At 42.4% G+C, this 14899-nt stretch overlaps 1 protein-coding gene across 6 annotated transcripts in view; it reads right to left on the bottom strand.

Moving 5' to 3' along the window:
• Positions 1–14899, bottom strand: part of LOC137785204 (cytoplasmic dynein 1 intermediate chain 1) — a 49129-nt gene that overhangs the window by 21200 nt on the left and 13030 nt on the right. For all 6 annotated transcript variants that reach the window (XM_068576306.1, XM_068576310.1, XM_068576308.1 and 3 more), the window contains 4 exons: positions 6935–7030; positions 4801–4972; positions 3535–3634; positions 3195–3320 (listed from right to left, as the gene is read on the bottom strand). In XM_068576306.1, the coding sequence (XP_068432407.1) occupies positions 3195–3320; positions 3535–3634; positions 4801–4972; positions 6935–7030 (494 nt within the window). The remainder of the gene's footprint in view (positions 1–3194; positions 3321–3534; positions 3635–4800; positions 4973–6934; positions 7031–14899) is intronic.

The following is a 14899-nucleotide window of genomic DNA, read 5'->3' as shown; positions in this document are numbered from 1 at the left end:
GTAATTTGCTTTATGCAATTCATAATAATCAAAAAGTTTAACATTAACCAGATGTATATAATTCACCATCACAAAGAACATCAGACGCTGAATGAAGACGAGGCATAAATAACCAAAAACGTGTATCAAACTAGATCTCTATATCAAAACTGTGGATTTGCTAAATTTGCAGCCATATCTTTCTGAAATTTAAGAGACAAAAAAAGTGAAATGTCACTATTAATTACGAGCCATTGAAAGCCACATTATTCACGTGAATGGCTGTAATTAAGAATTGACGGGTTATCTACCCTTTACTTATAAGGCCTTAAAGACAGGAGGAAAAAACAGCAGAAGCAGGAAGAAGAGAAATAAATGCAACATAACTGTCAGATTTGTTCAGTCTACAAAGGGAAAAACATTTGTCATACGAGGACATCTCTGTCTAACTATTATAACACTGCAGCATTATGTCAAAAATTGTAATGCACAATTCTCAGATTATAATTGCCTAAAATAGACCCAAAATTTAACCAACACCATATTTTCAATGTTTCAATTTGAAGTCAAAGAAATAAATCCAAACAATAATATTCCAATGTTTAGAAAAAACAGCTGATTAAACAAATATTATTGTTTGGCATCCACTGTTGTCTTAATAATCTAAACCAAAATACAGCTACAAAAAATACAACTGCACAGGGAATAACTGAGTTATCGAACCCTGTTTTGTCCCTGTCTGTAAAAAACCCCACTGAATAAGATGTTGTATTTGTTTCATTTTTTTTTTAAGAACATTGCTCAGACCATTGGCCAAACTGCACACAGCCAAGCAAGAAATGTAGAAGCTTGACCTCACCAAAACCCCATCTGCAACGTGAAGCCTTCTATAAGCCATAACCTTATACAATAAAGAGCCTGCTGCACTAGACCTAAACCACAAAACCCCAACCCTCCAATACCGACCCAGCACTGTCATTCTTTTCTATACTGCACACACACACACACACACACACACACACACACACACACACACACAAACACACACACACACACACACACACACACACACACACACCACAGCCTTTACACATGTGCATGATACTCACAATACCACGTGCATACACACAAATAGCCGTCTACCTAACCATCCACATCCACCAGATGGAAACTTGCTACAAATGCAAACAGGACGCATGTGAACAGTTGGCCTCTCTGTTCCTTCAGCTGAGGATGGGGAGGTGGAAGGTGAAAGGAAAAATAGGAGAAAGTAGAGAAAGAGAGGGGAGGAAGCACCCAGCCCTGTGGTTTTGGGGGGTTAAACGGCAGAACATGCTCACACATTAAGAGCCATCTGATCCGCAGCTAACTAGGGAGTCGCGACGCTGTTTGCAAAAGGCCGTGCAGAACGAAACAGCAAGAAAAAAAAAAGTCTACTCCTCTTTCCTCTCGTCTAACCACTCCAGTGCGCCTTTCATCCAAATCCATCAGTGACAGGGGAAGTCATGTCTGATTCATAAGGACTTCTTTCTTTCTATTTCATCTCCATGTATCCTCCACAGTTGAAATGATTTATAAGTCCCTGTTCATTTGCTCCCCACTCTATCCTCCTTTTGCTGTTTTTTCTGTCATTCACTTTTCTTTCTCGCCTCATAAAGAGACCATGGCACAGCCCCAGGCCACACTCGCTCACTGACTAACATGGGGGCGGTAGGAAAGTGGGGCACTTGGGAGTTTCTGTTCTCTCTCAATTTTCGTCTGTCTTCTCTCCATTTGATATCACTTCATCTAATGCACATCCCCTGTGCTTCGTATGAGTTGCAGAATAAAAAAAACAAAAACAATTACAATGCTTTGTTATGTTACAGATGGCTAGTTCTGTTTTTCAATGCGAAACAGGCGTCATTGTGTTCCAGATCACGTTTCCACTTGAGCATGGTTCACCTCTGTTGTACACATTAGCAGCTGATTACCACCCTTTGATAAACTGAGCATTTTATCAGCTGCTAACACAAATACCCTTGTTCCCAAATGGCTAATATTACACACTCGTGATTCACAGATCAACATACTCAGAAACCACGTTGTTAATAAAGTCAGATGTACTGTACATATTTTGTCCGCATGGAAAACTACTGAATCGTACAGCTACAAGACGCATCACTGTAATCTATCCGTAAAACCACATGGATTTCAGCAGCGGCATAAATTATGGTGCAGTGAAAGAACAGAGTGCTTTAAAAATCCATTACGGCGCTAGACTTGTATGGCAAGCTTCATATTGAAATATTTGCACGCAGCATGTGGTCTGCAGGAATATGTGGCTCTGTATGTGTTTGAAAAAAGGAGAGAAAATCTATTTCCGTTGTTTGAATGAAACTTAAAAATGTGTGAGTATGTGTGTGCATTTCTAACATTATTTCTGAGCAGTGAGGTGACTGCCTTTGACATGAATACGAGTACAGGTGTATTTATACATTTACAGTGCTGTGTTTGAGGAAGACGTGTCATTATTGAAAACACAGCGCGCGCGGCTGACACTCGACGCAGCGTCAATGTGGGTGGGCTAACACACACATGTGGCAGCGTAGGATTAGGAAGTGGTTGGCCACATCATTTTACTACAGAGACGTCTCTATATGGCCTCGCCTGTCTCGTGTGAGCCGTGAAGCCCTCACACCCAATCCTTCCATCCCTTCTCTCCTCCCTACCGTTTTCTCAGTGTCACTTGCTATTAGCATTTCACCCATCAATGAGTTTCTTTCCCACCAAGTTTCTTCCATTAAAACTTGCCTCTCGTCACAGCGTTCTGCTTTAATCCAATCTGGAGGGTCGAATGAACGCATGTGGAGCCGCTTCTCATTTCCCTTTCCTTCACTCTTTATTTTTCAGCCACAAAGGTGCTGTCATTATAGCGTGGAACAGAGAAACAAGACTACTCGATGGACCGCCTGTTGGGTTTCTATGTGAGGTATGAAAAGTAGAGGAGGATAATGGTGCTTTTCAGTGTGAAATTCTGAGACACAAACAAGGAGATGAGAGGAAAATGTTTTGTTCTTTTTTTCAGCATGTAGCTCTGTGACAGATTTTTATAGGTTGATGCTTGCAAATAACCACCCGCAAAACAGAGGAAAACACAAAGAGCACAACTAACTTACCTGCCATCACATTCCACAGTAATACAAATATGTGAGAGGTTTGATAAGTTTAAGTACCTGACAGTGAAAGATGTATTCTGGTGTGGTCTTCTTAAATTTCATGTTCCATACCAGCGCAACACCATCCGGTTCATGAGGAGCATCTTCATTATTATTATAGGAGGCGACCAGCAACTCAGGATACTGAGACGAGAGAGAGAGAGAGAGAGAGAGAGAGAGAGAGAGAGAGAGAGAGAGAGAGAGAGAGAGAGAGAGAGAGAGAGAGAGAGAGAGAGAGAGAGATGAACGTACTTTTTATAGTGATACTTAACATATGCATAATTTGTGACAAGTTTTGCTAAATGGAAGAAAATGTTCTTGGTGCATCGTTTGAGTTCAACGTTACTGCCGCCCTCACCTGAAGGGACCAATCCAGGCAGGTGATCACGCGATGTTTCGACCAGTGTTCGTCGTAGAAGAGTCTACTGAAGGACAGACTGGAGCCGCTCCCCGAGTCTCTGAAAAAAAGAGTGTAAAATAATGTGAGATAACATGCCAATATAAAAAAATATCCTTCTGTTGGAGGGGGTCTTTTGTTGTCACTGTTAAGGCGCCTCCACATGATTGAAAAATACATAACTTTAGTTAAAAGTAGTCCAAAGTACAGCGTGGTAGAAACAAATAAACAAATCATGTGTTTGTGTCCAACATAAACTATTTCTGAATGAAGCTCAGTGATTGAAATAAAATGTAGACAAAAGTTTCCTGACACACAGAGTCGACAGTTGGCTGTCCGTGTTGCTTCACGTCGAATGAAATGTATTGGCTCTAGTCAGCCGCTAACAGCTCAGCACATTTAATTGACATCAGCAGAATCTGATGAGCGAGCAGTCTGACTGGCTGTCGTGAGTCAGTAGTTTCAGGCAACATGTTGCATGTGGTCAACTAGACCCTGTGCAGATTGTTCCGTCATTTCAGAAAGTTGTGTCAACACAGTTTTGTCTTTTTGTCCCAAGTCAACTCAGTTACCAGACCTTCAGTTATAAATAGATCATTATTTGAGTGCTAATTACATTACATTATTACAGTAATTAGTGTGAATGATTCACTTTGTCTTCAATGCTATGTGAGAATGAATAGTGATAAAAAACAACGTCATAAAATGTAGGATATGTTGTTACAATTTCATAAATGGCATGTCTGTGGAAAAAGAAGAGGAGTGATGTTAAGCACTGGGCCATGGCCTGTTTTAGACATAATCTCTATTTGACCACAGGCTTGATGCTTCTCTGTGGCTGCAGTGGTCAAAGCCGAAGTGAGCTGAATTCTTCTATAATGGCAGAGAAGTATACTAAAACAGCGTTGCATTTACGACTCTTATAACTTCAACCAACACTTTGATTAACCTCCATTCGGAGGCAACTCTTTACATGGCACGACAACGCTCTTGTGTCAGTTCACAGGAGTTTTCAACCCCCAGAGAGTGACATCAACAGGAAGACATGTATTGTGAGGAACAAAGATGCTCCCAGGCCGTTAGATTGACACAGTGGGCATGAGTCAGTCTTTGCACATTTCCCAGTTGGAGGCATGCAAGTAAACACTCACATGTGCTCTGATATCCAAACACAGACTCTTTCCTCTCTCACTCCTCCTGCCCCTCTCTCGCCCTCTCTCTCCTCACCCCTCTTTGTCCTCCAGGTCCCGGCCGCTGTAGTCAAAGAAGATGTTGCCATCTTCGGCCAGAGCTCTCTCCATCACCCGGATGCTGCAGTCGAAGAAACTCTGAAACTCGGAGGAGTGCAGGATCTGCTGCCTCTCCTCCTCCGTCAGCTCCCGCAGAACTGGAAATGAGCCTCGAGGAAGGAACAAAAAACAGACTCAAGTATGTGAAAAAGTCTAATGTGCATACATTGTTTGCAGGGCACCCACAGCTGGGTTTACAACAGTTACTTTCATTATTGATTAATCTAACAATTATTCTAAAATTATTATTTGTTCTGTAAAATGTAGGTGAACAATGACCATCATACTTTCTCGAAGCCCAAGACGTCGTCTACAAACTCGGCTCAATAGTCAAAATTTAAAATATATTACACTTATTACAGTTATAAGGCAAAGAAAATTAGCAAATACTCCAAACTGAGATGCTACAAGTTGGGAATGTTTGGCATTATTGCTTGAAAATTGACTTGATATGATGAATAGATTATCAAAGAACTTTATTTCTGGCATCATTTCCTTATACTCAATAGCAAATATAAATGGGCATACGTCGTCATGGTTCGATCCAGGGTATTGCACCTTTTCCATTTTCCTTGTTTTATATTTAAAGCATACATTAAACAAATATTTTTTTTGTTGACAAAACAAATAATAATGCATTTGAATATGGCATTTTAAATAAAGTAAATACATCTCTCAATGACTGTCTATTTATTCAATTCAACTGACATTGCGACATTTGTGATGATCCTCCTGTGGTCAGCCGGGTTGATCAGCAGTTCTCTCTTCTGGTTTGGTTGCTTTGTGTTGTGTTTTGTGTTAGCATGCAACCCTAATAACATATGTTTCACTCATTCTGTCACTGAAGTACTGTTTGGTACTGTTTGGTCAAGTCCCATTATTTTGGTCAGGTCAATTTCATTATTTTGATGAATTGTTGACCTCCATCCTGTCTGTACTGTGAGCCACGTAATGACAGGAATACAAGTACAGATACCTTGCTGTATCTTGTCGTACTGTACGCAGTAATGTCTACTTCTGCACCAAAAAAACCCTGTTCATCACGTGTTTCCAATGTCCGATTAACATTCACTTCATCTCTATCAAAACCAGAATCCCATCCAGGATAATAAACTACAAACAGCTCCTAATGCATCTATTCTAATGAAACCCAACAGCAAGAACTTCATAAACAAGCGAAAAACAAAGCCCTTTGAGCAGGACGCCTCCCTTTGAACGTAATGGCTGCACAGCACGGCGTCCGGTTTTTGAAGTCACTGTCCCCAAGCACACATGCAATTTTACACACACAAGCATGCGCAGACACACATATATCGACCTTTACCCTGCCTCTTGACTTTGATCCCCCCCATCCCTTTGTATTTCTTACGAGTTGTCAGAAAAGACCCAGTGAATCGAGAGGCAGAGATCAAAGGCCAGACCTTCTAATAGGCCAGGATGGAGAGAAGACGGATGACTGTGTGTTTATGAGTGCGTGTGTGCATACATCTGTCGATGTGTTTGTTTGAGTCACATTCATTACCGAGTTGTGTCTATGCGTGTGTGTTTGAATATGAATATGTCTATCAATCTGTGTGTGTCCATCACGTGTTGTGTGTTCAGCTCTTTTTTCTCCATATTTCACCGCACGCACCATCCACATAGGCATCCACAAACACACTTCTCCATTCCTCTCAACTTTGAAGTGTGGTCGGGGAGGTCAAATGACAGGTTTTTAATCAGTGCTGACCCCCACATGCCATGGAGCTGATATGCTGGACCCGCCGTAACCCCCGTCGTAACCTACCCCCATTCCTCCATCTGATACACCCACTGACTGGCTGAGGGTGTCGCACACAAGTGGCCGTGTTTCGTGACAGTTTGACCAACAACATGTGAGAAGTCGAAGAAGAAAGAGACCGGAGGATGAAGAATGGGAAGTTTTGTGTTCGTGGTAGTTGGGAGTACAACAGCGACATAAAGTATTTACACACAGGAGGAAAGTTACACCTGAATAATGAGGTAATTAAGAATCACTAAACTTAAACCATCTGATAATTTCAACTCTCCCATCATCTATCAATCCTTTGTACCTTCTTTGTTTTCGTCGTTGTCATCTTCATCCTGCTGCTCAGATTCAAGGCCTGGCTTCACCTCCAGCATCTCTTCATCCTCCTCTTCCTCCTCCACTGAAAGAGAGTTAAAAAAAAAGAAAGGAAGAAAGAGAGCACTCATGTTAATCAACAGCTGTTCCAATTTTCTTCGACCTCCCGCTGTGTACTGCCTTCCCCCCCTTCTTAGCAAAATAATCACTGCCAGACATGCACCGGTACACCTGACTAACATTTGGTCCAAATGGGTTTCATTTACAGACACACGCACTCAGATTTGTATTTTTATTTTTTTGAAAAACACAATAAAGTAAAGATTTTCCATTACTGTTGCTTATGAATATGAAGTATACATGGTCTTGGGAAAATAACTCCAACAGGAAACAGGCTTGTGCCCAAATCTGTGTTGAAGCTGTAGCATGTGTTCACATGGTCTGCATGTGTGGACAATGTGCACAAGAACACACACACACACACACACACACACACACACGCACACACACACACACACACACGGATAGCAGGAAATGTCAGAGTTGTGTGAGCTCTCCTCTTTTGATTTCACCTTTGACCCCAAGCAAAAAGATCCAATGATGTGTGTGTGTAAAAGGGGATTCCCTCTGCATTCCCTCCAATCAGGCTCTGCAATTACGCTCGCCTTTTCAGGATTTATTGTAAGTGTGTGCAATGTGCGTTTGTGTTTGGAAAGAGGTGGGGTTCAAGTATGAAAGGTTACTGTCAACATAGGCACCTGCTTGTCAGCTACTGCTCCCCTCCCCCCAAACCAGCCCCACAGCCCTCAGGGTATGTGTTGGTAACCCTTGCCAACCTCTCCTCCCCTTTTCTGCTGATCCCTCCCTCCGAAACAGATGCTGAGAGTTGGGGGGGCCCTCAGAAGACCTCTTAACACCCTGACACCGTGACCAGACACCTGTGGTCTGCCAACACACACGCTACACACACATACGCTCTGTCTTTCTCTCTCTCTCTCAAACACACACACCCGGGGCCCTCGCCTGCAGTGCCAGGGGTGGCGAGGGGTTAACTGGCGCAGGGTCAAGCTGACAACAGTCGCTCAGTCCAGCGGGAGGAAGTGACTACATCACACTCTCAGACGTGTCATGTCTCACTCTCACACGCACATACACATACATACACACGTTGGGGTGTGTTTAACTCAGCTGGAGGATGGCCCGGGGCACTGTTAAAACCACTTGCCCGAGAGCCGCTCTTACACCGGATGAACTGTCCATTCATCACTTGAACTCGCCTAAGCTTTTGATGAACTCACTGCTGCAGCTTCAAACATTGATGGAGCACTTCAGCAATTTAAATATGGCGATTGCAATCATTTCTGGCATTATTTTACAGACGATTCACGGGTTTCCAGTACATCCTCTCTCGGTTTCTGTGTTTCATTTCTTTTCTTTTTCACTCCCAGGTTAAAGTTTTTCCTTCATTACTTTCCTTTTCAAACTGTGTATATATAATAAATGACCAAGCTAAATCAAACACACGGCGGCATGGCTCAGTCCAAGTCGGTGGTTAACAGTCAGCTGTAGAGATCCAAACACCAGTGACCCACCGGTATGAACGGGAGGCCAGAGAGGACCAGACAGGCAGACTGCCAGACTAGCTCAATGTCTGAGCTGCCAAAGGAGACAAGCGAACAGAGACGCACAGGAAAACCCATCTATCAGGCGCTTTTGTCTCTCCCGCCAAGCTTCAGTTTGTGAAGCTTAATTTCTCTCGAATGCTGTTTTGTTTTTGTCATCTATCAGTCTCATCACTCTTCCTCTCCACAAACTGTTATCATCACTCAGCAAAAGGCTTCAGGACGTGAAACAGAAATCCGGGTCCTGCTAACCAGCATTGGGAAGCTACGTTACAAACTTTTATTCTTTATTCCTGACCTAACGTGACCGGTCCGAGGGTTGGAATGTGTGGCGATGGGGATGGGAGGAGCGTGAGTGGAGGAGAGAGACCACATTGCAGAGCGGTCAAACTGTCAACCCCCGGGACCACAGGACACTGGAGTAAAGGCAGCGTGATTCATTGCCGATGGGTTACCTCACCGAGGGGAGACGGTCCAATTCCCGTATGAAGATACTGCTGATGTCGTTGCCAGCAGTCATACATCAACTTGTTCTGTCAAGAGTCCCGCACCAAAAATATCCAGACTATTCCCTTCAAATGGAAATTTTCAGAGATACATTTCTATGTATGCAAGTAAAAAAAAAAGCTACATTGCGGTAAATTATACTGGAAAGTAGGACTCATGGGTTGAGAATAATATTATAAAACTTTATGTAAAAGGGACACGCTAACACAAACAGGGCACAACAGGGTTTCCTGTCGAGTTGCAAAAGTAGCAGGGAGGATAAATCAAAAGAGACAATCTTCCACAGTTTGAGTGCATCTGCCTGCTACCCTGAAAGTATCTGCACACTTTCTTATTTCCACATTTTTCCAGTCACGGGTTGCTTTCTCTTTCCACCTGCCGCTTAATACTGCTCCACGCGGCAGGACAACAAGTTAACTGGGTATCCTCCCCCTTGCCGCTGACGGGGGTCCACCTTGATGAAACTCCGCTTGGGGGCTCCCGTTTTGGCCGGCTACACACCCGGGGTAATGATATCCTCGGTAGCCCGGGACCGCCGCATCTGGCTGCCTCAATCTTCCCCTGGCTGCTTACTCATGCTGACCGTGCCCAGTCAATTCAGCACAACCCAGCAGGTATGTAGACACACAGATTCACAGTGTGGAGATATAAACACAAGTACACACACACATACAAATGTGTAAAAGTGTTTGTAAATGCATTGTAAATGCATGTGCTCACACAGACATACACATACAGGGGCCTGTGCAAGAATTTGTGAAGTTGTTTGGAAGCAGAGGAATATTATTCACAACAAGAAAGGATGAAAGTAACAATAGAGCCTTTCATATACTCTTCATAAGTACTATGCTAGAAACGCGCCAATATGCTGTCAGTTAGGTGAACAGTGAAACACAATACTATTTTAAAAACTGCAGTAATGTAGTTTGACTACTTTGTTCTTACATCCTTTTGCATTGCATTGCAAATATATTAAAAAAATGCTTTAGATATTCTGAAATTGTGCTCATTTCAAGGACAGGACAGGAAGGAGTTAACTGGCCGTTACAATGCAACTAGCTACTGTTTTGAGCCTAATCAACACTTTATTATCATATTTTCTGTGCAAGATGCTCTTTTTTGCTGCTTTTATGAATCAACAGACGAGTAAAACACTTCAAGAGGGATGGGCTGATCTGTTTGTGGAATAAAGGAAACATCGTCTTAATGAAGGCTGATACACCGCTGAGAATTTCATTAGCTTAAACATCTTGTATTATTTCACAGTAGGCAGCTACTATTGCGCATGTTGTGATAGGTTTAAAAGATACTGACAGCATATAAAAGATATGCATGCTCTTCTGCTCCCCTTCAGCTAGCACAACGTCCTGGTGTGTCACGGCAATAATGTGTTAGCATGTGTTCTGTTTGGTGAGGATCAAAGCGTTTGCTAACCTTTTATTCTAAACCCAATCCACAGTAAGTGCCAGTGTGTTGAAATGTGTTAGCGCGTGCTCGGAGCGATTGGCATAGTTATCAAAGAGCTGCGAGTGTGTGTGTGTGTGTGTGTGTGTGTGTGTGTGTGTGTGTGTAGAAGGGAGGATGAGACCAGGCCCCGGAGTTTGTCACTGACTACATTATGTGGGCAGAGCCGCAGACTTATCATACCAGCACGGAGGTGATTGCTAAACTGAGTCACGCACAATCAAAGTTGACAGAACTCATCATTTTTATAGATCTCTACTGTATTAATCACAAAGATAGAGAGATACTGATATGATAGAGAGAAGGAGGCGGCAGAAACAGGAAGAGGGACACAAAAGAGAAATCCGGCAGGACTTTGGGGGATCCCACGCACTGGGAATAACCCTACAACATTATATATGCATTCATATGGCCACACACACACACACACACACACACACACACACACACACACACACACACACACACACACACACACACACACACACACACAGTGTGTAGGGGTGTTCTGGGAGGTTGGCTGTTGAGCAGACCACAACAAGCCCTATGCAGAGGAGTAGGAGGCTGACATGACTTGAAAGGCTGCTCTAATGTGGCCCTGACACGACACGACACACACACACACACACACACACACACTCACACACACACACACACACACACACACACACACACGCACACACACACACACACACACACACACACACACACACACACACACACACACAGACAGAGTCTACGCATCTACTTCACCCTTATTGTTAGAGATAGACATGACACACACACACTACATCCACTTCACCTTTCCATATTACAAATGACCCGAGGCATCCGGGGAATTTTGGCACTTTAATTTGTCCCACCTCCAGTAATATAATCCTTGTTATCCAAGTAGCAAAAAAAGATTTATTCAACCACAATGGTTTTATATGACTTTTATAATGATACAGGTCATAAATACAATGATGCAAATGTAAGATAAATTAAATGTTATATGATAGGCCTATAGGGAAATGTGTCTTGACACAGGACATTATGTTTGACACAAACATATATTAAAAGATACCTAACTATTGAATAACTCTGTATGAATCAAGAACACACTCACTCTCTCTACACTTACTGCATAAAGTAAACTGTAACACTGGGAATACATTTCTTTGTATTCTCACACCATTTAGTTTAGCAAGTTGTGTCTTTTCTTGACTGCAACACTACTTTTGTTATACCGCCTGTCTCGTCCATGAGGGAGGACATTTTCTAGACCAGACTAAAAGACACCCGAAAATAAATATGCCATTAGGATTAGAAGTCGTGATGGATGAATACTTTAGCGAGGGTCACAGTGCTAATGATTCCTTATGGCGTATAGAGGGCAACTTAAACTTTAGTTATGAGGGGAGACAGAATACAGAAACCAAACCAAATCCATCGGCCGGATGTGTTAAAGTATCCTGTTTTCAATGAAGATATTCTCTTTTATTGGAATTTTCTATAGGCTTTCCTGTTTTTCTTTCAGCCTTTGTTAAAACCTCTTTGAGCACCTCCCGTCCATTAATAATGGATGTCTAATCTCATGGTATTTCATGTTTTCAGAATGTTCTATTCATTTCTGCTTTCATGTTATGATGCAGGTCATGTGATTTCCCCTAATTGTTTCCTGCTACTTTATTGGTGAGGCTACATCCTTTTGTTCTGTTCGTTAAATGTCCTGACGAAGACCGACGCTGATCAAAACGTTGTTGGCTTTTTTAATGATTTAGCCACGACAAGGCTTTTTAATATTACCTTCCCCAGTGTTACTTGTTCTAAGACTTCAGAGTGCCTGGATTGACCCTCCTATTTTTTGAGTCTTTCGATTATTTGGCTACATACAACAAGTTCCTGGCTAATTTTGAGTATAGCCTCAGAGATTAAAATATGCACTGCTTTACCTTATTTTTCCTGTTTTAGACAGTTACTCTTCTCACAAGTGTCTCAGTGAACTGTCTGGACAACCTGAGGCAGAGCACTAGGTTTTGTTAAACTCAGCTAGACTCCTTCTGAACACAGTGAAACACTGCCAACATTTTGGGGACCTCCGTTGGACAGCAAATTGATGGGTTGGAGCCAGCCTTGCAGTAAAGTCGAAAAGATCATTTGCTGAGAGGTGAGAGGCCAAGAATCTCACTGATCTGTCGATGGGCCGGACACATAGGACAGATTGTAGAGAAAAGTGTCACCAAATGGCATAGTAGTAAATTGTATTCCCAAGACACAACACCACTTAAGCCTTCTACAAAGTCAGTCAAATGTTGAGTAATTGTTTGTTAAATACTTTTTCCTGAGAGTGGCCCACAGGCTCTTATTTAGATTCTAGACAGAAGAAAGTAAAACACATTAAATATCCAATAAACCCTTTCACTTCTATTTGTTAATTTTATTCATTTTTTTTCCTTTTCTTTTCCATTTGTTTTTAATAGAAAATAATGCTTAAAATTCATGATGGTTCATCAAGTCATGATTACCACAGTGGGGGTAGTATTCGCCCCCCACACATGTTCACGCACACACACACACACACACACACACAGACACACACACACAAGCAGCAAGACCTGATGTAAAACTGGTGAGGCTAAAACCCGCATGAGGATTTAGATTAATTTATCTCTTCACCGCACTTCCTCAAGTGATCAAACATTGTGTATTGTGTGTGTGTGTGTGTTCATGTCTATGTACACTCGAGTCTACACCGTATGCACACATAATCAGCGTTCGTTAATGCAGCCCATTGAGGTCTTTGGGAGTCTGAGGCCTGTCCTGCTGTGTGCTGTGGGTGCTGTCAGAGTAGATTCTCTCCCCATTTCCTTCTCTCTTTCATTTCCCCCCCTCTTTCTGTTTCACCCCCCTCTCTTTCTAGCAGTGCCACCCAGGCTTGGCCCTGACCCAGACCCACATCTTTAAGACGAGCCATCATGCCACGCCACGCCATGCCCTGAGCCCAGCCGCAAGACCCTGATTAAAACCCATGACTTCAAACTTTCCAAACTGTCAAAAACCCAGTCAGAGAGAGACCAATAGAAAGAAAAAAAATCGTACATAAAATCCCCACTGTGGCATCGACTCACTTTCAAAGCGTCATTCGAGCTCAGATTTGTGTCCCTCAGAAATAGTGTGTACGCATGTTTGTCAGTGTGTGTGGCTCGGACGGTGATTGGAGGTCTGTGTTTGCCACTTGGATGGCGATGGTGTTTCATTTTGTTTTAATGAGGGACGGACGGACAGATGGGACTAACATATTTTATAGGCCTGCTTGATGCTTGAGGTCGTATCCCTCTGGATGGTACTAAAATAGACAAAAGTATTCACAGCACGTCAGCAAAACTGTCAAATAAATACACTAAGTCAAAGAAAAGAAAGCAGACTTTTCTTAATCAAATTAAGACTTTAAAAGCCAACACGTTTGGGATTAATTGTAAAACTGTTAATTCATACTACCATAATTGAATTCAAGCTGATACTCATTTCTAATAGAAATCTCTGACACTTTTTGGTTGGTGAGACTTTGAGGGCGGCCTGGAGTATATGTGCCAAGAGTGCTCCCTGCTGTAGAGTTGCAGAATAGCATGCTGCAGTCAAACACAACACCAGCATGGTTATCACATTCACTTCAATCAACTGTCAAGCTATAAACTGTGACAATTATCTGGACATATAAACTTTAATTCAAAAAGAAAAAAAAAGTGAATGCCTGTTAAATTTGATTACCAGCATTGACTGACGAACAATTGAGCACAAACGCATGTAGTTCCAACCTAGATTTATTTTGACTCGACTTGAATTATATTTTTAATTGACTGCATGAGTTAAAAAGGTTTTGCTCTGTAAAACTGAGAGTGCAACACAGTCAAAAGGCAGAAATGTGCCAAACAAAGGGTTAACTAACATGCAACTGAAACAACTAAAGTGAAGCAGGGCTATGAGCTTCAGGCTAGCTGTGGCAGTGAACCGCTACCCTCTCAAATGAAAATCCCTGGAGAGTCGAAGGGATCTCGGAGTACAAGTGAGACCACCCAGTCAAACGCTGTTTTACACACGTTAAAAGAAAATGCAACAGGGAGGGGGAAGGGTGGGGCACACGTGTCAAAAAGTCAAGTTCAACTAAATGCAAGCGAAAAGGAGGAAAAAAAGCGACACGTGAAACTGTATTCCTTCTCATCTAAAGTCCTCATCAGATTGCAAATACTATTTTGGATGATGGCCATTTTGCCAAAGAGAGAGAGAAAGCCAAAGGGAGGGAGATGAAGAAGGGGTTAATGTACCTTATTATACGGTGGTCATAGGGGAAAATTGCAATCATCTGTGACTCACTTGGAATA

Source organism: Clinocottus analis, unplaced genomic scaffold (assembly GCF_023055335.1).
Source record: "Clinocottus analis isolate CAN_PGR_092001 unplaced genomic scaffold, fCliAna1.0.p SCAF_14, whole genome shotgun sequence".
NCBI classification, from domain to species: Eukaryota; Metazoa; Chordata; class Actinopteri; order Perciformes; family Cottidae; genus Clinocottus; species Clinocottus analis.
Note: the sequence above shows the minus strand (reverse complement) of the source record. Positions and strands in the feature narration are given on the sequence as shown.